This window comes from Miniopterus schreibersii, assembly GCF_964146895.1.
Source record: "Miniopterus schreibersii genome assembly, chromosome: 15".
NCBI classification, from domain to species: Eukaryota; Metazoa; Chordata; class Mammalia; order Chiroptera; family Miniopteridae; genus Miniopterus; species Miniopterus schreibersii.
In genome coordinates this window covers 32,405,689-32,431,018 of record NC_138115.1, presented here as the reverse complement: position 1 = coordinate 32,431,018, position 25,330 = coordinate 32,405,689, and the positions used below count along the sequence as shown (strand labels likewise).

The 25,330-nt window shown below is 41.4% G+C and overlaps 1 protein-coding gene across 1 annotated transcript in view; it reads left to right on the top strand.

Moving 5' to 3' along the window:
• LOC308567507 (collagen alpha-4(VI) chain-like) overlaps positions 1-25,049 on the top strand; it is a gene marked incomplete at both ends in the record, with an annotated part of 84,545 nt that extends 59,496 nt beyond the window's left edge. The window contains 10 exons of the mRNA XM_081159146.1: positions 873-908; positions 1,891-1,927; positions 3,065-3,076; positions 3,164-3,657; positions 16,046-16,136; positions 17,461-18,144; positions 20,083-20,179; positions 20,665-20,882; positions 23,269-23,417; positions 24,894-25,049. Coding sequence (XP_081015272.1) covers positions 873-908; positions 1,891-1,927; positions 3,065-3,076; positions 3,164-3,657; positions 16,046-16,136; positions 17,461-18,144; positions 20,083-20,179; positions 20,665-20,882; positions 23,269-23,417; positions 24,894-25,049 — 1,974 coding nt within the window. The remainder of the gene's footprint in view (positions 1-872; positions 909-1,890; positions 1,928-3,064; positions 3,077-3,163; positions 3,658-16,045; positions 16,137-17,460; positions 18,145-20,082; positions 20,180-20,664; positions 20,883-23,268; positions 23,418-24,893) is intronic.
• Positions 25,050-25,330: the final 281 nt, after the last annotated feature.

The following is a 25,330-nucleotide window of genomic DNA, read 5'->3' as shown; positions in this document are numbered from 1 at the left end:
TAATACTCACTGGAGAGAGAGTTTATCAATGTAAACAAGATGGACAACATTTATGCCAACACTAGAGGGAAATCCTAATATAATAGGACATTTATATAATCTTAACTGAACTGACAATGTTGCAAGTCCACAAATATTTTTTAAACCCCCTGGAAGGTCATTTGATATGAAAGGAAAGACTTGGGGCTATTGTCATTTTGCCCCATGGCTCATCCTAGGAGGCTAAGCTGTCATTCCATGAAGGATGGCACCTGTGGGTTGAACCTGGTGGTTTCACTGCAGCATAGGGCTTACTGCAGAAGTACAACGAAGTTATAGAATCAAAAATCTTGGAAATACAAGGACCATCCATGCCCATTTTACAGATGAGATAACAAAGGCTGAGAAGATTATAGTGACCTGTCCAAGGTCACAGATCACTACCTTGTAGAGTCTAAATAAGGCAACCCTATCTGAAGGACCCAGGGAAGATTTGTTCAGTCTCAGGCAGAGATAGGGTGGTGGTGGGTGGCTGGAGGAGAAAGGGTAGGGGAAGACTGGGTTCTACTTTAGAACTGCCTACGAATGGCCCTGAGATCTTGACTGGCCTTTTCCTGAATTTTACCATAAACTGTGGCTTTGTCTCAAAATGACTTGATCTTCTAAAAGTTATGTACCATGTACCTGGGCATCCTGGACTCCAAAGTCTGGAACACACCTAGTCACTCTGACTTCCTTCTTTAAGGGGTCAGACAGAATTCCAGGGCTAGGAGCAAAGGGCAGAAGGTGGTCCATGAACTGTGGTGAACTTTATCAGAACCTGTTGGCAACTCAGGATAAAATGTATTGGACCTCAAAATTTTGCATTTTAAAGCTGTTTCTGTTCTTTCCAGGGCATCAAGGGCCCCAAAGGCTTGGCAGATATTATGGTAGGGGAAGATTTTAATTCTTAACTTTATTCTTTTCAGAACACAAAACTTTCCACTGTGACAAAACAGAAATCTATAAAGATTCTTTAGTTTTGCCTCTTACGAATTCTGTTAGTACTTTAAATTTACAGACTTTGAAATGTTACAACCAAATCAAATAAAAAGAGTGAAATAATATTCCTGGAGGGAATCCGGGTGTTTTTGAGTAATACTAGTTGAGATGAAAGGAAAGACTGAGGCTACTCTCCTATGCAATATGCTTTTTTATGAAGTTCAAAAATTACTTATAAAGTATTTATAAGCCAACACACAGCACAGTCCTGGCCTTTGTGTCTCATGGAACACCTGAAAACAACCTCAAAAGTTATGATGTTTTTTTATTTTTATTTTCTAAGTACAAACATACTACTGTGGGGATGGAAAAAGGAAGAGGGGACAACTGAGGAGCAAGAAGTGATGGGGTTGAAGGAAGAACCAAACAGAGAGGAAAGGGTCAACGGAACGAAGCAGAATTCTAAGGGAGGTGTTCGGAGTACCTGCCTTGGCAGTCATTCTAAATGACTGAAGAGGTGTAGCAGGAATTGCTAATAGAGAGATCCAAAAATTTAAGGCATTTCTCTGCCTTCTGTGCCAACATTCCTGGATTTAATTCTTCAAAATCATATTTGATTCCTTTGCTTTGTGAGGTAGATAAAAAAAAAGAAAAAAGAATTTCCCTTAGCTACTTATCTCTAATAATATGGGCACTATATTGTATGTAAAATATTTTAAATACTTTAAAATATCCACTGGATCCAGAAATATAACTGCTGGATGGTTTATTTGCTATAATAATTTTTGGGTTTTTTTGTGGCAGTGTAGAAAGCTTCAGACAGGCACTGATAATATCCATATGACATTTCTAAGTCACCAGGGTGAGGAGGAATATATTTCCAATTAAATTCTTTTTCCTTTTCTCTCTCTTTCTCCATCTTTCTAACAGCCTTGTCAAATCATCGATTTCACACGAGAAAACTGCCGTAAGTTGTTTGAAAGAGGCTCGAAAAGAGCAAGTGGTGTGAAATGGGGATGGATCATGGACTGGGGACATAAGTCACTGTGGATTTGACTGAGGTTTGGGAGGTGCCATTGTCCATCATGAAAGGCTCCTGTAAATGAATATATTTAGCCCAGTCCCCCCTTGGGTAAGTAATCTTCCTCTTAGAAATGAAAAGCACGAAAGGCACGTCATCTCAATGGTGGAAAAGAATTCCACTGTACAGCATCGCACCCCATGAAATGCAGTGATCCTCGCTCTCCTGCATGTCTGCGTCCTGGTGCCTCTTATCACGAAACAGGCAAAGGGAAGCTTTGTTCTTTTAATCTCATCCATTTAAACAGGAGGGATCGATGGTGAGCTTTCAATAAGAGATGTGTCCTATTTTATTTACATTTATGTTTTAAAAATGGAATTATGAATCATCAAATCTTAAATTATTTCATTCTCAGATTATAATTTATTTACTATCTTCAATGTATTCCAGGATATTTGCATCCTATAATTAACACATTTCTCCACTTACTTGCAATAGGGAAAGAACACTGACCTGGCAAATTGCTTACTTTGGGAGCTTGGTTTTCTTCGCAATCATCCCATCCCTCTAACTCTTCCATATTCTATTCATTCCTATCCAGTTGTTGCTCAGGGAGATTACGGAATCCTATTTCCTAGAAATCATAAAGAATATCATCATCATCTTGGCCATAAAGTAAAAAAATATCAGAGTTGGCCATATAAAAAGTGAAAACCTCTTTACATTGGAAAGCAAACAAAAAAATAGAACAAAAATATATGTAATATAAGCAAGAGGTCCAAGCAAAGGACCCAACGTCATTACTTGATCGTGTCAAAACATATAAAATTGCTGCTACTCAATAATTTTCATCAAATGATTCAGACAAATACAGATATTTCATATTTGCTAAACATAAATGTAAAAAACTCTTTTAGAATGAAGATGGGCAAAAGACATGAAGGGAGGATTCAGAGAATGGAGAAGGCCATTGCTGAATTTCCCAGAGGGAAACTCATTCTGAAGCACTCACATGGAAAACACACTACTACTTATGTAAACTAACAATGTCCTCTTTTCTCTCCAAAATAATTTCCCTTCCAGCGTGTTCAACAGGTAAATAATATTTCTTCTTTTTCATTCAAATCTTCACTTGTTAGAGGCATTGCAGAAAATCTTAAATCTGTGTATCCATGTGTCAAGGTGTTTCCAAATGCCCAGTGTTCCCCACTGAAGTGGTCTTTGCCTTGGACATGTCAAACGACGTCTCTGAGTTGGATTTTGAGAGGATGAGAGACATTTTATTGTCTCTGTTGATGAAGATGGAAATAAGTGAGAGTAACTGTCCAACGGGTGCCCGAGTGGCCATCGTTTCTTACAACAACAAAATAGATTACCTGACTCGCTTCTCAGACTACAAGTGGAAGCCTGCACTCCTTCAGGCAGTCAGGAAAATCCCTCTGAAAAGATCATCTGGCAGCAGGAACCTTGGGGCCACCATGAGGTTTGTGGCGAGACACGTATTCAAACGTGTGCGCTCGGGACTTCTTGTGAGGAAAGTGGCTGTGTTCTTCCAGGTGGGCTGGGCCCAGGACTCAGATTCCATCAGCACGGCTACACTGGAGCTCAGTGCACTGGACATCATCCCTGCAGTCATCACCTTCACAGAGGAGCACAACCTCCCAGATGCCCTGGTGGTATGCAGGGGAACCTCTTGGGGGGCAGGGGAACTGGGACAGTTAGCACATGGTCCTTACCCCTCCGTCGAGGACCACATGAGGTATGAGAGCTATTCAGGGGAAGAATTTCCCAGAAATTGGTGTGTATGCATGGGGAGAAGGGGTGTCTCATTATGGACTCTACTATAAGTGCTGACTGGCTGTTCTTGAACATTTATTCTGTGTTCTGTGCCTCATAAACGTTATCATATTAAATTATCCCCAGAACTCTATAAGGTAGGTTTACTGTATATCTCCGTTTCAGAAATAAGAAAACTGAGCCTTAGAGAGGTTAAGTCTGTTATCAAAAGTCAAGTATCTAGTTAGTGGCAGACTGATATTACCTACCTTCAGAGCCTATGCTTAGCCACTATTCTAAATTGTAACATGGGGGTCCATAGAATATATTTTCACTTCAGGTATAAAATACATATCTTATATAAGAAAGCAGGTATTATACACAGATTTTAGGTGAAGAACTGATTGGGTCCTTATATATGTTTAAACCCCAAGACATGTTTCAAGGTACTGAACATTTTCACATCCTGTAACTTTTCTTATGTCCCTTCTCGTCCCATACTCTAAACTCCCAGAGTCACTGCTCTTCTGGCTTCTATCACAATCAGTTAGTCTGACATTTCTGGGCCTTCATATAAATTGACTCCTATAGTATTTTTTGTATCTGGCTTCTTTCACTCAACATCAAGTATATTCTTTTTGTTTACCTATGTTGTATATATGAGTATCCAGTTTTTGTTTGTTTGTTTTTACTGCTGTTCTGAAGTATTCTAGTGTGTGTATACATCACAATTTATTTAACTATTCTCCAGACTTTACTCTTCTTACCAAAACCCACAGAACACATCCTCATGGAATATCTGATATGATTTATCTAAATGAACTTAGTCTCTCTTTTTTTGCATTTATTTATTTATTTATTTATTTATTTATTTATTTATTTATTTATCTCTTTGTAATTGAATTTGTTGAAGTGACATTGGTTAATAAAAGTATGTAGGTTTCAGGTGTACAATTCTATAATACATCATCTGGATATTGTATTGTGTGTTCACCATCTCAAGTGGTCTCCTTCAATCACTCTTTTCCACCTCCTCCTGTCCCCCTTTCCCTCTGGAAATCACCATACTATTGTCTGTGTCTATGAGTTCATTCGTTTGTTTGTCTTGCTTAATCCCTTCACCTTTTTCACCCAGCTCCCAACCCCTGTCCCCTCTGACAGCTATCAGTTTGTTCTTTGTATCTATGAGTCTGTTTCTATTTTGTTTGTTAGTTTATTTTGTCCATTAGATTCCACATACAGGTAAAATTACATGGTACTTGTCTTCCTCTGACTGGCTTATTTCACTTAGCATAATGCTCTCCAGGTCCATCCATGCTGTTGAAAACAGTAAGATTTTCTTCTTTTTTACAGCTGTGTAGGATTCCACTATGTAAATGTATCACAGTTTTTTTATCCACTCACCTACTGATGGGTACTTGGGCAACTTCCAAATCTTGCTATTGTAAATAACGCTGCAATGAACATAGGGGTGCACTTATTATTTTGAATTAGTGTTTCAGGTTTCTTTGGATATATTCCCAGAAGTGGAATTGCTGGGTCATAAGGCAATTCCATTTAAATTTTTTTTAGGAAACTTCATACTGCTTTCCATAACAGCTGCACCAATCTGCATTCCTACCAACAGTGCACTAAGGTTCCTTTTTTCCACATCCTTGCCAGCACTTGTTGTTTGCTGATTTATTGATGATAGTCATTCTGACAGGTGTAAAGTGATAGCTCATTGTGGTTTTAATTTACATTTCTCCAATGATTAGTGAGGTTGAGCATCTTTTAATATGTCTATTGGCCATCTGTATGTCCTCTTTGGAGAAATGTCTATTCAGGTCCTTTGCCCATTTAAAAAAAAATTTTTTTTGGTGTTGAGTTTTATAAATTCTTTATAAATTTTGGATATTAACCCTTTATCAGATGTATAATTGACAAATATGTTCTCCCATTCAGTGGGTTGTCTTTTCATTTTGTTGATGATTTCCTTTGCTGTGCAAAAACTTTTTAGTTTGGTGTAGTCCTATTTGTTTATTTTTACTTTTGTTTCCCTTGCCCAAGGAGATATATCAGAAAAAATATTGCTATGAAGACTGTCTGAGATTTTACTGTCTATGTTTTCTTCTAGGATTTTTATGGTTTTGAGTCTAACATTAAAGTCTTTAACCCATTTTGAGTTTATTCTGTGTATGGTGTAAGAAGATGGTCTAGTTTCATTATTTAAAAATGTATTTGTCCAACTTTCCCAACGTCATTTATTGAATAGATTATCTGTATCCGATTGTACAGTTTGGACTCCTTTGTCAAATATTAATGGACCATAAAGGTGTGGGTTTATTTCTGTGCTCTCTATTCTGTTCCATTGATCTATATGTCAGTTTTTATGCCAATACCATGCTATTTTGATTTCTATGGCCTTGTAGTATAGTTTGATATCAGGTAGCGTGATTCCTCTAACTTTGTCCTTGTTTCTCAAGATTGTTGTGGCTATTTGGGGTCTTTTGTGGTTCCATATAAGTTTCTGGAATATTTGTTCTAATTCTGTGAAAAATGCCATTGGTATCTTGACAGGAAATGCATTGAATTTAGAGATTGCTTTGGGTAGTATGGACATTTTAATGATGTTAATTCTTCCTATCCATGAACATGGTATATTTGTGTGTTTTTCAGTTTCTTTCCTCAGTGTCTTATAATTTTCCAATTACAGGCCTTTTACATCATTGGTTAAATTTATTCCTAGGTGTTTTTTTGTTTGTTTGCTTGGTTTTTTTGTTGTGTTTTTTTTAATGCTCTAATTGGGTGTTTTCTACTACCTTGTCTTCCAAATCACTGATTCAGTCCTCTGCTTCATCCAACCTACTATTTATTCCTTCTAGTGTAGACTTCATTTCAAATATTGTATTCTTCATTTCTGACTGGTTCTTTTTTATGGTTTCTGTGTCCTTTTTCACTGTTATAGTTTTCACTAAGTTTCTTGAGCATCCTTATAACCAGTTTTTTGAACTCTATATCTGATATATTGCTTCCCTCCATCTCATTTAGCTCTTTCTCTGGAGATTTCTTCTATTCTTTCATTTGAGGCATGTTTCTTTGTCTCTACATTTTGGCTGCCTCTTTGTGTTTGTTTCTATGTATTAGGTAGATCTTCTATGACTCCCAGTCTTGGTAGAGTGGCCTTGTGTAGTTGGTATCCTGTGGACCCAACAGCAAACTCTCCTTGATCACCTGAGCTCGGTGCTCCAGGAATGCCTCATTTGTGACATTGTGGGCCCTCAATTTGTAATTGAGTCTTTATTGCTATTGGCCTCTTTGTGCTTGATGTTGACATTCAGGCTGGCTGACTCTCATGATTGACTCCAACCACAGTGTATAAGCTGTTGTGCAGATGTTGACCACATGAAGCAAAATTTGCCTCAGCAAGTTCTGGTGCCTGCTGAGATCTCTCTTTGGACATGCTGCTCATGAAGCTAATTAAATCCTGCTCTGATGTTATCTGAAGCTGGCTACTGGATGTGTTGGTTCTGGGGACTCTTGGGAGGGACTCTGGTGCAGTCCAATGTCAGATGCTGCCTGTGACTGGTCCTGGGGAACCTGTTTGGAACTACAAAGCAATCCACAGTTTGTGGCTGCCTCTACTTGGCCTGGTTGTGTGTGGGAAGGACCAAGATGCTCACCAAGGTCAGCTTTTACGAGCACTAGGCCCAGGGGCAGGTCAATGAAAGTCCTAAGGCACCCTGAGCTCTACCTCTATCTGCCTGCCCCTGAAGGCTGCCTATTAGGCTCAGTCATTGAAAGAGCCTCTGGTGGTACTCAAGTTGCATGAGGTAGGTTCTCAGTGTGTCACCAGGTAGGGGTGCGTGGTATTCACCAGACTGATATAGGTTCAGTGCTGGGTCTGAAGCTACTCAACAAATGTTCCAAGATATTCCAAGTCTAGCTGCCACCCATTGGGTGCTCGCATACCTTTGTGCTGGGGTGGAGTCTCAGGGGGTCATCAGGGTGAGGCCAGCAAAGTTTATCGGGACCAAACAGGTCAGGATTTGGAAGGGAGGGCTCTGCACTGATCAGGCATGGGAGGGAAAAATGGTCCCTGTCTTAGAGCCACACAACTCAGTAGGTCTCAGATTCAGCCAGAAGCTTGATCTCAGCAGGGCAGGGCTTCTAGGAGTCAGGAAGGTGGAGTTAGTGGATCTCCTGCATGGGGGAGGTGGTGGTAAGGATTGGGGGAGTGGCTCCCACCCTAGTACCACATGTTTAGTGTGTCCCAGATTCCGTCCAGACCTTGGCAGGGTGGAGCAACCAGGAGTCAGAAGGGGGGGAGTAGCTGATTTCCCATGAGGGAGAGGTGCTAGGTTTACAGAAAAGTAGGGGGAATGACTGCTGCCCCAGAGACACACAACTCAGTCACTGACATCCCCTGAGTTTGCCCAAACTTCTATATCCTAGCCCAGGCAGCTGATTCCTCAGCAGGGCACAAGCTTCACAGAGTGAGGTGACAGGCAGTCCAGAGGGTGAGGCTATTGCATCCCTCCAGGCTGATGTCATAAGGAAGGGAGTGCTCCACCCAAGAAAGATGGCATCTATGGTATGGGAGAGTGACTTAGCATAGGGATCCTGGCAACTGTCTCTTTAGCTCTCTCCCCAGAGCCACAAACCTCAGTCTCTCCTCATGCAACTCTTATCCACTCTACCCTCCTTCCGCTGGACCCCAGGGTGAGTGGCTACAAATGAGATTTTGTGCAATGGCCCTTTAACAGGGCACCCATTCTCTAGCAGGCTCCTGTTTTACCCTAGTGGACACAATCCCCATTGATTTTCACAGCCAGATGTTATGTGGGTACCTCTTCCTGGCTTTGGTGCTCTTGGCTGGGGAGCCCAACTTGGGGATGAGAACCCATACTTCTCAGGGTAAACCTTTGAAGCTTTTATATCCCTCCAAAATCTCAACTAGTGCTCATGGGATCGGGGCCGGCCCTTGTTGCATCTCTGCCCTTCCTAACGGTCTCGATGTAGCTTCTTCTGTAAATCCTTGGTTATAAGACTTCTCTTCAGCTAGTCTTCAGTTGGTTATTCAGGTTGATTGCTCTATATTTTAACTGTAATTCCAATTTGGTCCTGGGAGGGGCTGAGTCTAACATCCACCTACTCCGCCCACCATCTTGGATCCAAATTGTTATTCTCTATTTAAGAGCTTCCAGGATGCCTCTGAGTGTCAGGTTGAGCCATGTGACATTGCCAATATTTAATTGTTTTTGACCAGCAAAAGTGCAAATGTCCTATCATTCAACCTAATAGCTAATGAGTTTAGCTGGGCTAGACCACTTAGTTTTCTTTGAAGGTTGAGTGTGCAGCAGAAGTGGTAGGTGAGAGATTTTGATGACACAGTTGTAAATCTGATTCCAAGGATTGATAGATACAATTGTGACAGCTTGCAAACCATTGGGAAGGACAGACAAAATATTTTGGGTTTCAAGAAACAAAGTTAAATGCAGAAGTTGAATTCCTTGTTCAGTTTACATCCCTCTTGCCTAGAGGTGTCTGGATAGGGATGGATTAGTGGGGGTGGGGGCAGCTTTCAATAACCTTCTGAATGGATTAATAAAGGCAGAGTATAAGCAAGTAGTGGTTTAAATTAGATATGTAGCTTTTGTCTTTGGCTCTTTCATCAGTAATGAGGTGCCTTTGGAAAAGTCTCTTCACCTTTCTGAAACTCATTTTGCTCAGCTCTAAAATGGAGACTGTCACAACTAGACATTATCTAGGCTTCTTCCCAGGTGTAATTATCTATTTTTTGGAAGGAATACTCAGGATAAAGTTACATCCTCCCAAATGCTCATCAGTGCTGCAATCTGAGAGGGGGGTCCTGGGCAGGCAGTATTTGGATCCTATGTAAAGATGATCCTATGCAAGATGTTCTTGCTCTCTTTGTTGCTTTGGTTCTGGATAAAAAGATATAACGATATGTGAGAAGAACTTGCTAGCTTCAACATTCCTGAACTTCAGTTCTGTCATTTCTATCTGCTCTTCTCTCCATTTTTGGACATATTCTTGACCCAGAATGCTGGGAGACTACTCTGTTCTTTAAATTTAACAATATAGAAAGGATGTTAAATGGGGCTTGCCAGCTCAAACATAATAAATGACCTAATTTCTGGTGACATTAGCAAGGAGAAAAACTGTAAAAATAACAATCCACTCTCAGGGCCTTTCAAACATCTTCATTTCTTCACAACTGGACATATTGTAGCCCCTAACCTCTCTTGCCCTGTGCTCTATCTTTAGGAGAATCCAGTTAAGAGGGTATGAATATCCTGTGATTTTTCTTCTGAATTAGCTGCCTGAAGGCTTTCTCTGACTATCTGTGGAGATTTTGTCTTTCACTTGTACGTTATTTTATTTTTCAGAACAACACCTACAGGCTTCTGGCAAAATGATGGTTATTCAACTTGAAACAATTATATAAACAGATGCCTCAACTTCTTAGTCCATTTCAACATGCTTGGAGACTGTGGACATATTGAAAATATTTTTTAACCCATCCATTGAGTCCTCTCAGCCCTGAATAAAACAGTATTATAGCATTTGGACTATTTGTGCCTAATCCCACTGTCAAGAAGTGTCCAATTTGCTTTGAGTCTCAAAACATGACTTCAATCACCTGATTTTTTTAAAAGTTAAAAACCAGAGGATTAGAGGAATAATGCAATTTGTGTGCCGGATTTCAAATTTAATTTTTCTTTATAAAAATCTAGCATATGTTCCCTTGAAACAATGCTGAAGAAAAAAAGCTCATGTTTATTTAACCAGAATCTGCTCTAAGATCTTCCCACTTATTGATTCATTTAATCCTTACAACAACCCAATGAGATAACTGTTAATATTGGCTCATTTTTCAGTTGGTGACACTGAGACAGAGAAGTTAACTAACTTGCTCAAGGTTTGAAATTCCCCTTAGCAATGGGATTTTAATTCAGAAGTCAAAATTGGAAGAGAGTTTAGAATTTCAAAGCTTTTTACATGAATTAATTTATTTTATCATTACAATAATACTATGAGGTAGATCTATGAACTGGCTCTATTTCTATTTCTGTGTGATGTTCTTAAAAAAAAAATCCAAAGAATAGATTTGGATTTCTGACTATCACAGAAACAAACAAAAAAATCAAATCAAATCAAATTTATAAATGAAAAGCAGCGGGGGGGGGGGGGGAGGAAGGGGCAAAAGTAGGTTTATAGTTGTGAGTATGTGCAACTTACTTATTCTTGTATTATTTATTTATTATTGTATTATTTATTTGTAGTACAACTGTAAACTTACTTTTGCCCACCCCTATATTAAGAGGAAAACCAAAGAAATTTTGGGGTTTAAAAAATTTTGGTATAATTTCAGAATTCAGAGAAGTTGCAAGAGGATGTATATATATACTTTTAAAGAAAATATTGGGTTTCCAGGCAGGCCCTTTCAGAAGCCATAGATACCACTCTGCTGAGGCCTTGGGAGCTGCTGTTTTTTGTTAGATTTTTACTCCCCTAAAGCCAGGATCAGCAACTGAGGAAGGAATTAGGCAACGAGACTTCAAACTCTGGCTTTGTCTCTTATGTTATCTGGACATGCTATTTGACACTGGGACTGCAATTTATTCACCCATAAAACGGATAAACTCACAGGTTTGTTGTGGGAGTGTAAGAGATAGTGCCTACAGGGACATCGGACACTTTCTAAGTGCATACTCAGTGTGGGCCATTATTATTACCATGTTCTCAAGGTCCTTAAGAGTGCACCTTTGCCCTATTTATTAAATTGTATAGTTTCCATTTGGTGAATACCTATGAAGTTCCAACCACCATGCTACATGCTTTTCATGCCTTGTTATCTTAACCCCTCTCCACTCAAAAAATGTGGTCCCAGGACCAGCCACTTCAACATCCCCCAGGTTTGCGAGAAATGCCAAATCGCAAGCTTCAAGCCCAGCCTAATCAACGAGGCTCTGCATTTTTAAACAAGATCCCCAGATGGTTTGCATAACTGTTAAAGTTTAAGGAGTGTTGGTATGATCTCAACTATCCTACAAGTTAATAATGATAATCTACATTTCTAGAGGAGGTAAGGGAAGTGACTTGTTCTAAACTACATAGTCCTGGCATTGGCTTTCTCATATGTCTGGTTCCCTAGTCCCAATCTGTCATCCAACACCCTCAATCCAATGCCAACCTCTCATATTTTCTGGGGAGTTCAGGAAGAGTCAACTGCTTCACAGCAGTCTTGGTGGGACCATGCCAAATGGCAGGGGCTAAAACTGGACTCAAGCTCTGGGGTCAGTCACAGGTTACATGACTGTTCTCTTCGGTGTCTTTCCCCTAGTTTTTCCAGTTTTCCCTCCTTTTTCCCTGTGTCTTTACTTCGGCTGAGTGCCAGGTTATTTGTAATTCCCCCTTCTTAGGGTCCAGTTAGCTCTTCCTCTGTCCAAGGCAAGTCCTCCTTCCCAGAACTTTCTTCCTGCCTCTCTCTTCCCTTCTGTCTAAGACAAAAGCCTCCGCCAACTCATTCCCAGGAATGAACATTGTTCCATGGCCTCTGAAGCTTAATACAGCAACTGAGACCCTGTGGATCTCCCTAGCTCAGGGACCATGGAGAGTTTTTTAATAGTGAGTGCTAAGGTTTGAAGGTTGTCTATATCCTTTTAGGAAATATCTTTCTGTTTATTAAATAAAAGAGGATATTAATGTAAATCCCTGTGTTGCACACTTCTCTCCCCCCCCCCCCCCAGCTTTTATATTCCTTCCTATAGACCACAACTGGACATTCAGGAATAAAGTTGGATTGAGAATTACCAAAGGTGCTGATTCAAACTATAGTAAAGCTTTGAACCTTGAGCAGATTACTTGGCTTGTGTTTTTGAGATTTCCTAGTGCTGATTTGCTGGTGCTGATGGGATTTTGCAGAAGGAATTGCAGAGCTCGCTTTCTCTTCTCACACTGAGATTTCCTCCCAACACTATCTCTCTGCTTGGAGCTTCTCATGAACTGTCTTGTCTACTTCTTTATCAGTGACTAGGACCATGCTGGCAAGTCCAAAGTCCAAGTAATTAATCATCAATTAATAACAACTAAGTACAGATGAATCTATACTGAATCATAGTTCCCAACAGACTTCCATTCTGTTTTAGTATACTTGTTCCCACAATTTTATTTTTGCATAAACAGAAAAATTTAAACATGATCATAAAATTATTCTTCCTAAGAAAAGTTTTTAAAAAAGATGCAAGCTTTTAAACTATTCTCATTCATTTGAATTTGGTTATTTTCCAACAAACAGAAAAACATGGACAAGTGCCTCCTCTCAGCTGCTCAGAGTAAAAAGGTAACAGTGTCCTGAACATGAGACAAATACAGAAAACAGTAATTGAGGACCAGGCTGTGTTGGAACAGGAAGAAAACTTAGCAGCATTGATTCCTACCCTAAAACTCTGTTGCTGAGGAAACTGAGGCCAGAGGCTTGTCCAAAGTCACAGAGCGAATTATGGTAGATCAAGGACTAGGACCCAGGTTCATGACACCTAATCCATTTCTGCCACATAATTTTTTTTTTTTTTATGAACCAGGCCTTTGTACAGACTTGGGGAAATATTTGAATTTGGTTTAAAATCTTTCATGTGACCTGAAAACTCACATACATTCTGTATTTTATAATGCACTTCACCCATGTGTCCTGTGATTTGAAAATAATGTATTCTAGCTTAGCATTTTCCCATAACTCTTGGGGTAAACATTGATGCTTCTGGGGTTAGCCCAGCCTCCTCATATCTCCTGGAACCCTGCTGGGAATCCTGATTTCAGAAGCCTTCCAAATTGCCTCATGTGACTTCCAGTAAAGCTATCAGTGTGTCATATGCGTGCCTACACTGTTTTCTCTAATCCTTGATATTTAATTAAGTCCATTTGGTTTGGTGGAGTAGATTTGAATGTTCAAGGCGGCAACTCATATTTCATGTCAGCTTCCTCCATCTGGCAAGGAGTTTCAGGCTTTCAGATGTGCTGTGCAGCTGCACATTGGAGGTGGGTGTTCTCTAATCTTTGGGGAGTGGGAGTCTTGAGAATTCTGTAGATAACTGGCCTGCCTCTGGACCTTTGTACATGCTGTTCCTCCACACTGTAATGCTTTTACCTGCTTCTTTGCCAGGTAAATTTCCTATTCATTCTTTCAAAAGTGCCAAATGCTATTATGTTCATCAAGTTCTCTCTATCGCTTCCCCTTCAAATTAATCTCCCCTTTTTATTGGACCTCTTTCTTGAAAATAGTTTGTCTATCTTTCCACTTAAGCTCTTTGAAGGTGTGGCTGTGGCATTTTTGTATCTCCACATGGCTTGTTAACACTTCTATATAGTAGCTGTTTAATCAGTCTTGGTCGATTGGAATTTCTAAGTCAGGAAAAAGCATAATTTCAGCTGCCTTTGCTGTGTGAAGAACAAGAGAGAATGCATTGCAGCTTTCTTCTCAGGAGACCTAGGAAAGTTCCCATGCTTGGGTTTTCTTGTTTTGGTGTTACATTAGCATAAACAAAAGTTCAACTCTGTATTTCTTTCCCACAAGGGTTTTACTCCAAGGTTTGGGGTATGCTGCAGTCCTAAACAGAGTAAAGAGCTCTGTATGGACTATATGTTACAGAAAATTCTTTGTTTTGTTTTTTTTACAATATATCTTTATTGATTTCAAAGAGAGGAGGGAGAGGGAGGGAGAGAGATAGAAACATCAATGATGAGAGTCATTGATCGGCTGCCTCCTACACGTCCCCTGCTGGGGATTGAGCTGAAACCTGGGCATGTGCCCTGACCGGGAATCGAACCGTGATCTCCTGGATCCTAGGTAGATGCTTAACCACTGAGCCATGCTCGGCGGGGCCAGAAAGTTCTTTTTCAAAGTAACCCTTGCCTGTCTGTTTCTCTGAGGGCTAGTACGACATCTTCATATGCCTAGCACCTTGTTATCAGACGGCAGTCCAGAGCTTGCTTGGTCTGAGCCACAGGGATAAAGGAGGAGAAACTGACCTTCAGTGGGGCCCTGTCCTATATGATTTGACAGAGAATAGACAAAGAGATTGGACATGACTAGGCTTACATATCCATCTCTTTGCAAACCACACCTCAGTTCCTGAGAGAAACAACCTAAAGGACTTCTAATTTCATCATGAGATGGAAATCCTGCAAATAATCTGTATTAGTCAGGGCAGGTTAACTGTGAAGCCATTCATGCCCAAGTCTCAGTGGCATAATACAATAAAGTATTATTTTTGCCATCTATCGCAAGTGTACATGGGACCTTGGGTATGTGTGTGGGAGGTAGAGAGGAGGGTGGTTGCTGCATGCAGCCATTTCAGGTCCTGGGCCCCGTCTCTCCATGGCCCTCATCAAACCCTTTGGCCTCAAAGCCTTCTTCTAGCAGGTGAGGGCCAAGGGAGCAATGGAGTATAGTGCATGCACTGGGAATGGCACCCATCACTCCCACCTACAAGCCATTGGTTAGGCCCCAGTCATATGGTCCCAGGTAACTGCAGGGGAGCATGGGAAATGTGGTGCAGTTGTGGCCCTAGGAAGAAGAGGGAATGGGTGTGTTTATTATCTAACCCCTTGTCACATGGACCTTGTTGGATTTATTATTGTTATTATTAATATTTTACATTTAAACCTTGATGTCAGTTATTAAGTAATGCTAACTGGAACGGTTAAGTGAAGAAGATAAATAGACCTGTCATCCCTGCAAAGCCTTCCTTGCTTCCTACTCACTCCTGCCTCTGGCTTTGATGTGTCTCAACTCTGAATATCAGGAAAACTCTGGAAAGGCCTCTCATGGGTATATGCTGCTTTCCCATCTAAGGGTATTGACTTATATGACTGGCTCCTTAAAGGGAGGCGCGTTCAGGTTTATAACTTCCACCACACTGCACCTTGCATACTGTGGACAATCACTAAAGACTTATGGAATTTATAAATGATTGAGCCCTCAGCTCCCTTACCATCATTCCAACACAGCATGGCATTGGTTGAGTTTTCCACACATTGGGAGTCTGAAGACCCACAGCTTGTGTACCCACACCAATAACAGTCCAACATCCAGGTTAGAACCAGAGAACTAAATGACTATAACTGTAATAGATAATGCCAAATTATACCCTCACATATATTCATATAATTATATATTCTTTAAAAAATATCATATTAACGTTTTTCTCATCTGAATTGGAAAAAAACCTGGCTTGACATTTAATTCAGTAAATGACACACTTGTGTATGTGTTTGGATTAGATGGATGGAACCAACAGATTTCACCTGTTCATCTGGGAGACTCAGAGCCAGCAGGATGTGGAACACATGGCCCGCTGCGTTCTCTGCTATGGTAAGCATGGATAGCATTTCTGATCAGACTGATGTCTTTAGAATAGGATGAATTAATTGGCGGCCACAGGCCAGATCTGTTCTGCAGATATGTATTTTCTTAGCACATGCAGAGTTTTAGAATCTGGGGATTTCCTATTAATTCTGGGTTACCAGTTTTTCTTAGGAAGTCAGAATAGTCTGGAGAATCACAGATGTTGGGTTCCCATGTGGCTGCAGTCAGCCAGAAATGTGTTGTTCCTACTCCCTTTTGATGGAGCAAGGGTCTGCTGGCACCTTCCCTTCCCTTCCCCTCCCTATTGTCTTACCTCTAGCCTGCTCTGCTTACTTACCTGTCCTGCCAGGTTCCTGTGGATGACTGGGCTTATGTTCCTTCTTTAGTGGCACCTTAGTGTGGAGGGCAGACCACTGAATTAAGAGTCAAGAGTCCTGGGGTTAGGCCTGGATTTATCATTGATCACCAGTGGGATATTGGCAGGTCATTCAATGTCTCTGTGTCTTCAGTCTCCATGGCTCTATCCCACACCTCACACTAGCCTGTGCCAGAGAGAACTTAGTGCTGTAACCCACGCTTTCCCATACGTGGACCACTCTTTTCCACCCCCACATCACCCAGGGCTAGAGAGAGTCCTATTGGTGAAATAAAAAGGGGATTCAATCATTCCCTCTTCTTGATCTGCACTGAGACCTGAAACTGCCGTGAGAGATTTGGTCCTGAGAACTTCGTCAGGTCAAATGCAGTCATTGCCATTTGCAGAGTATGTTACAGTTGATGAACTGCCTTCACATCCACCATCTCATTTGGCACATTGTCTCTGGGCCTCAGTTTCCTCTCCTGTAGAAGCATAGACCTAGCTGGTATTTATTGAACTGGAGCTTTTACGGTACCAGGTGTTGTTCTGAGCAGTTACATATATTAAGTCATTTTTTTAAATTGAAACCTCACAAGACAGGTATTATTATTATTATCATCATTGTCTCTGACAGATGAGGAAACTGAGGCAGTGGGAAGGCTGAGTAATTTGCCTAAAGTCTCCCACCCAGTAAGAGGGAGGACCTGGACTGGGCCAGACAGATGTCTGTGAACCTAAAAGTTAAGAAGCCATAGGGCCTAGTAGTTAAAAATGTTAAATGTGAAATCATCGTCTCAATTCTTTCTTCTGAAAAATGGGCATTTACTGACAGTGGCCATCTGCGGGCCTTGTCAACATAATGCAATTAGCACTCAGCAGCCGCTATTCTTATAGAGTCAGAAATGTGTTTGCCGGGAAAGGAAAGAGATGCACAGTAACTCTGGCCTCTCCTCGCCCTTCTTTCCCTCCCAGACAAATGCAGACCAGCGCTGGAGTGCAGGTCAGGCTCACCTGGACCCCTGGAGGTGGACGTGGACGTGGCATTCGTGGTGGATAGCTCCCAGAGAGTCAATGCAGACATGTACCGAGCTGCATTGAGTCTAGTGGACGCCACGCTTGACAACCTGGAGGTGGCTGCACAGCCAGAAGCGTTCCTCCGAGGGGCGCGCGTGGCTCTGGTAATGCACACGACCCCAGGCTTCTGGCCTGGAACAGGACGCCCCCCTGTGCTCGAGGCTTTCCGCCTGACCTCCTATGGCCACCGGATACAGATGCAGAGGCACCTCCGGGAGGCTGCGGGCCGCCCCCTGAAGGGAGCCCCGGCCCTGGGCCACGCCCTGGAGTGGACACTTGAGAAGGTGCTTCTGGCAGCTCCGCTACCCAGGAGGGCACAGGTTCTCTTTGCCATCGTGGCCAGTGAGACCAGCAGCTGGGACCGGGAGAAGCTAAGGACTCTGTCCCTGGAGGCCAAGTGCAAGGGTATCACTCTGTTTGTGCTGGCCTTGGGTCCCCGAGTTGGAACCCATGAGCTGGCTGAACTGGCTCGAGTGGCTAGTGCCCCCTCTGAACAGCACCTGCTGCGCCTGGAGGGGATCTCAGACTCAGAGGTGGCCTACGCCAGGGGCTTCACATGGGCCTTCCTGAACCTCCTAAAAAGTGAGCAATCCCTGAGCACTGGGGATGCCCCGGGTGGGCTGGGGTGAAGAGAAATACTTACATAGCCTGGCATTTTGGAGAGCAGGTGCCCACTGAACCTTCATCTTTGCTGAGGTGCGTGCAGTCCCACAGCCTCTGGGGAGTCCCTAGAGAGTACCCCGTTTCTGGAAAACCCTAAGCTGTCATTGCCCAGACACTGTGCCAAGCCTAGTGCTGATTTCTTATCTAGAACCTCTCAGCTGGTGGTTGGGAGGCCTCAGTTCCACCTAACCTTTCCATTTTCTCATATACCAAAATGAAAATTACAGTCTCATCTTTATTTGTGAAGCCTACATTCAAATACCTGCATGGAAGGGCTTTGAAAGCACCAGTGTTGTACAAATATAGGCACAGTTATTGCTATTACTATTTCGGTAATTCAGACCCCAGAATCCAGTGGTGTGTAACAGTGCTTCTCAAATTTTAACGTGCACACCCATCTCCTGGGGATCTTGTTAAAAAATGTGGATTCTGATTCAGTAGGTCTGAGCTGAAGTCTGAGATTCCGCATGTTTAACAAGCTCCCAAGTGATGCTGATGCTGATGCTGATAGTCCATACACCACACTTTGAGTAAAAAGAGTGTATGACATTTATTTTTCAGGGACTTGCCAGGCAGTGAGAAAGAAGTCCAGGGTCTCCCACCTCAGGTTGGGTGGGTGACACCAGCAGTGAAGGTTAAGGGGCACATTGATAGTGCACCTGGGCAGGAATCCTTCCCCGCCCCCTGTTTTAGTGTCCTCACCAGCAATCAGAACTAGTTGAACCAAATTTATGGGCAGCCAGTACAAAAGCTATATCCTTAGCATGATAATGAAGATTGTTGGGATTTGGGGGTGGGTATTATCCTGGTTACAGTTCCTGGAGTTTGTCTTGGGCTAGAAAGGTCAGTGAACCACTCTGAACTTTAGATTCCTTATTGTTGTGGTAGGTGGATGAGGTATTTATAATATCTGGCTGATGACTTCTTTGAGGGAAAAGAAGCCTGAATGAATCACTTTTCTAGTCTGTTTTAATTTCATTTTACTGTATTTTTTATTATGTTAGGTTGCATTTTATGTTTTCTTATGTTCTTTTATGTTATGATTTTATATTATTTATATGATAAGATGCATTGTGTTGTGTTATTTTATTTTTGTATTTATTTTATGCTTTGCTTGACTTTATTTTACATCTTTTTGACTTTATGTCAATGGATTTTTTGTTTTTATGTTTTATTCTATTTCATTTTTATTTTGTTTTGCTTTTTAGTTTGCTTTAATGTATATTTTACGCTTTATTTTATTTTATGTCTTTTAAGTTTTTGTGTTAATGGATAATATGTTTTTATGCTTTATTTTACTTTACGTTCAGTTTATTTATTTATTTACTTATTTATTTATTTTTAAATGTATCTTTATTGATTTCAGAGAGAGGAAAGGAGAGGGAGAGAGAGAGATAGAAACATCAATGATGACAGAGTCATTGATCGGCTGTCCCCCGCACGCCCCCGACTGGGGATTGAGCTCGCAACCCAGGCATGTGCCCTAACTAGGAATCAAACCCCAATCGCCTGGATCCTAGGTCGATGCTCAACTGCTGAGCTACGCCCGACAGGGCAGTTTATTTATTTTTTAAAAAATATATCTTTATTGATTTCAGAGAGGAAGGGAGAAGGAGAGAGAGAGAAACATCAATGATGAGACAATCATTGATCCGCTGCCTCCTGCACGCCCGCTACTGGGGATCAAGCCCACAACCGGGGCATGTGCCCTGACCAGGAATCGAACTCAGATCTCTGGCATCATAGGTCAATGCTCAAGTGCTGAGCCACGCTGGCCAGGCTGTTCAGTTTATTTTTAGGTTTTATATGATTTTATGCTTTATTTTATTTGGTTTGATTTTTAAATTTTATTTTTAGGTGGAACGAACCAGTACCCACCCCCAGAGCTCATTGAAGAATGTGGGGGTCCAAACCGAGGGGACACTCTGCTACAGTCACATATGCTTACCAAGAGGTAGGCTGAGGGCAGAGCTGAGGTTGTCCCAAAGCTCTGTCCCCTGTAGGAGACTATCTCCCTAAAGAAAGGTCACAGGCAATGCCAGTCCTTGACCTGACCCAAACTATTGGAGCTAGGATGTTCCTGTGTTTGACAACTCTGACATGGTTTGTTTTTTCTTTCCTTAAGAGTAATACACAACCAGTGTAAAACATTCAAAGAGCACATAAGTATATAAAAACAAAAATTAAAATTTTCCATTCCATCCCACCCCCCATCATCTAATCCCATGTCCCAGAAGTAAAGTTAATAATGCTAAATATATTTTTGTTACTTTTGTCCAAACATCTCTGCAAACCTAAGAAGGTAGCTAATGTGATAACAAAGTCATTAGGAAATGATCCAACCCAAAGCTTACTGAGCTCAGCATTGTCGATTGGAAAATGAGCCTCTCGGTTCTCGTGGCTTGGTTATGCGGTTTGACATAGATTGTTTCTATACAGGTTGCCCAGGCGCCAGCATTTTGCTGATGATTTGGAAGCACTTGAAGCAACAGACTTTTTTCTAGAGGAGAACAGAACAGCCACAATGACATCTATAACTCAGCAAGAGGTACTTGAAAATTATGAAAAGAATGGATATGCCATTGAAGAAAATGAACAAGGAATGTCTGCAAAACAAAAGAAAAATGGAAAAGAAACAAATCCAGGCACTGTCTATGGTAAAAACCAACTATTCTTTTCTCCTTAGGTTAACTTTTTAAAATCTTTATCTTTAAAAAAAATCCTTCGTACTCTGTTAGCACGCAAACTTTGGCTTTTATATACTTTCCTTCCAAATGTACAAATTCATGTATGCAGCTAAAGAAATTAGTTTAAGAACATATACAAAGACACACTTTCTCCTGAGTGTAAAACTGGAGCTAACGAAAGCTATTTCAGGGAGTAAGGTGGGGGGCACACCCTATGAAGTGTCTATTTTATTGTGGAGAAGCGTTGTTCTATTGCAGAAGGGGCAAACATTCTCCCAACCTTTAGGGAAAATGCACTGTCTTGAAGAAGGCTCCTTCATCTATCTATGAGTGGCCATATAGGTTCTGACCAAGTTGCAGGAACCTTTGTGTTCATCTAAAACAATTGCAGCAATGATTTAGGATTACAGCATGTAATAATGCAAATTCCATGTGACCTCTTATATGGGCTCAACAAAGTGAAAAAAACAGTGACCACATTAGAAAGAGACTTGGGGGGATTTGACTCTCAAGGTTTTAAAATGCAGGGAAAAGAAAACTTAAGACTCTGAGGCTTCCTTATGTTGCAAAGAATACCGTAGAGATAAGTAGTTTAAAGCACTGAGAATATACTTCCCTATAGTTGTGTTGACCAACTACTAGCCACATTGGCTATTTAAATATAAAATAATTTAAAATGAAATAAAACTGAACATTCAGTTCCTTGGTTGCAATAGCCATACTTCAAATACCCAATAGCCACATGGGCAATGGCTACTGTATTACACAGTGCAGACATAGAACATTTCCCTCATTGCAGAAAGTTCTGTTGGGCAGTGTGCTCTAGAAAAATAATCTAGGAGACGCAGCCCATTTGCCTCTCAGATTAAATGCAAGGGTGGGGCCTCTAAAGGCAAAAGCCACCAAATGTCACTGGGAAAAGTAATGATCGATCGATTATTTATTTATTTATTTATTTATTTATTTATTTATTTATTTATTTAATACTTACCCAAGGATATGCTTTTTATTGATCCTAGAGAAAGAGGAAAGGAGAGAGAGAGAGAGAGAGAGAGAGAGAGAGAGAGAAACACCAATGGATTGTCTCTTGTGCTTGCTCTGACCAGGGGTCAAACTCACAACTTGGGTATGTGCCCTGACTGGGAATTGAACCTGCGACCTTTTGGTGTACAGTTTGATGCTCTAACCAGCTGAGTCACCCCACCAGGGCAAAGTAATGACCCATTTAAACAAGTCCTCGGCCTGTCAGTTTAGAATCAGCTTGTAATGGTAGAGGTTTGTGCCAGCTGACTGCTGAGCCCCAAATCTATTTGTTGAACCTACAGAATACAGTCAAAAGTTCACCATTGGAGTGTTTTTCTGTTGACTCTGATACATTTTTGGAGAAGCATTTGCTCTGGCTCTTTCTCTTGGACCCTTACTGCTTGCTGTCTTACCCGCCCACACCACCCCAAAGTCAGAGTCATGCAGCAGGCCAGTTCAAATGTGCCTGTTCAAGGCGTAGGACAGTTCTTTTCCCTGCTAAGAGTGTGTCTCATCCTCTTGGGTCCAGAGCAACTGGCCACTCCTTCAAGAGAACTACTCTGTGCTGATTATACTAATGGGGCTGTTTCCCAGAAACAGACCATAAATTTTAACTCTTATTTTCTGAAGACAATATCTTCTTTATTTGGGAGTGATTGGAAGGTGGGGGGAAACTGTTTGAAGGATACCACTAATCTGTGCTCTGGGGCTGACCTAAAACAAGAATACCTGGAGAAATTAACGTCTGACTTAAAAGTCACTGTATCCCAGATTTTGCTCTGTTGTAACTTGTTGATTCTCAATGCTTTCTTCATTTTCCAGGAACATTATGTTTTTCTTTTAATATTAACATCTTGGGCAAGTGTCACGGTACAATAAATAATAAATAAACTGGTTTTGCTTAGGCTATTAGAAGGCTTTGAGGTTACCTAAGCGATTGAGATGGTTTGAAAAAAGAAGGAAATAAGTATAATAAACAAGTAAAGAGTTCTCAGTATCAGAAAGATTTATTCATTCATTCACTCATTTATACATTGTCTAATGTACCTGCCACGTATTAGGTACTGTGCAAAATAAATAGCTGTAATCATATTACACCTTTCACATATGTTATGTGACACCTTACAACAAACTTGTGATGGTGTTGGTTTTTTTAAAAATATTGCTTTTATGATTTAGGGAATTGAGGCTCAGAAAGTTTACTTGCTCAAGGTCACACAGCCAATTGGTAGTGAGGCTAGGATTCGTTTCCAGGTCTGTGACACCAAACCATTATTCCTTTCTGGTCATGCTCATACAAGAAATTCAACTCTCTGCATGTGTTTTGTGACAGGTCCCTGTTTTATGGATCCGATGGAAGGCGAGTGCCAGGATTACATCCTGAAATGGTACTATAACAAGGAGGAGCAGGCTTGCCAACAGTTCTGGTATGGCAGCTGTGGGGGCAATGCCAACCGGTTCGAAACCAAGGAAGAATGTGAGGTTTGGTGTGTCCCAGCACCCCTATAGTCAGGCAGAGCCTCATTACTATTGCCTCTGTTTTAATCGTCTATGAAACCGAGATTGAGATTGCCTTTCCTGAGACAATGCTGCAGATCATAAGTGATGAAGCCCATTCTGCAATCTCAGAGATCGAGTCCTAGCCCCCTGAACATTTTCCTGCCAGTGGGGGCTTGGGCCAAATGATTTGTGATTTGGGAAGGACCGCATTCTAGTAGTTAAAAAAAAGTAACTGAAACTTTCCTGAAAGTTATTTAAATGATCTAGAACTGAATGAAAAAGAAACTTGAACTTGACATAACACTAATTTTTTGGGCTATGCAGCAAAAGAAAAACCAATGTAAGCAGTGAGTAAAACTAATTTGGAAGTGAGTTGAAACTTGCTTTCTTTTTTACCAGTAGAAAATTTGGAAGGGTTAGTCAGAGCAGGGGTTTGGAAAAAGGGACACCTAATGTGAAATTTCATCCTGACTACCTACTGTGAAAATAAAGGCATTCTCAATTAAATCATTTGGTGTGACCCTACATGTGATGATACCTTCTCACTGCAATCTGCACTATTCTTTGTTGACATAGCACTTGATGGAGAGGAAACAGAAGTGACTTTGTCATGGGGCCAATCCTTTGTTATTAATTACAGTGACTCTTGCTCTTTGAAACTGTGACTCAACAATTAAGGCTGACATTGTCAACGCAAATATGAAGGGTCTAGGTTTATGCTGAGTGAAACATTTTGCAATATGGCTCACAGCTCTATTCTGTAGGCCTCTGAACTTGGGCCCAGCTTCAGGGCAGAAATTGGCATTGCATGGAATTCTAGAGCTGCTGGGTACTGAGGGTACCCGGCACAGGGCCTCTGAAGGGTCATGTATTAGTCTGCTCAGGCTGCCATAACAAAATACCACAGACTGGGAGGCTTAAACAACAGATATTTATTTCTCACAGTTCTAGAAATTGGGAATCCAAGATTAAGGTGCCGGCTGATTTGCTTCTCATGAGAGCTCTCTTCCTGGCTTGCAGATAGCTGTCTCCTTGTTATGTCCTTAAATAGCCTTTCCCCTGTGGAGAGAGAAAAAAAGAGAGGAAGGAAGAGCGAGAGTGAGAAAGAGGAGGGAGGGAGGAAAGGAGGGAGGGCTCCTTTCACTCTACTCCATTGGTTCCAAAACAGGAGGATGAGCTGAGACAGAAGAAAGGAATTTCCTGCCTGACCATAAACAAGCTTGGCTTTGTTATCTGCCTCAGATGCTTCCCTCCCCCGGCCAACCCACCTCCCCACTACCCTATTGTCTGTTTGGGTTTCAACCTTTCAACCCTACTCTACTATGCAGTCAGAGAAGTTGGAAGCTCAGTTTCCCAGACTCCTATGTAGCTGGGGGGACCGTGCAACTCAGTTGGCCAGAGAGGTACGTGGGAGCCTGCTGGTTCTGCCTTTGCAGCTTCCTCACCCTTTTCACCTAGAATGTCCACATGATGCTGAAGCCTTTGCCGAGGATAGAACACGTGGGGAAGTTGGAAAAAGTCTGGATTCTTGATGGAGTAGACCTTAGACCTACTTGCCCTGGACTGCCTATCCTGGATTTCCTCTCCTGTGAGACGAATTCCTTGTTTGCTTGAGCTATTGCTTGTCTGGAACCAGCCACCACACAAGACCCTAACTGATATGTAGGCATTCAGAGCTCCTTCTTTAAATCGCTAGTTCAAGCGTGGACAAGCTCTTCATCTCTTGTCCTCTAGTCAAGACTCTTGGATATAAATGTCAGAAGTAAAACTCAAAATAAGTAGTAAAGGCCGTAAGAAGAATTAATTGGCTCATGTATCCCCTTGAAGGCATGGAAAGAGCTGGGTTTCTGGAACCAGAGATTCAAACACGACTAAGCTCCATATTTCTATCTTTA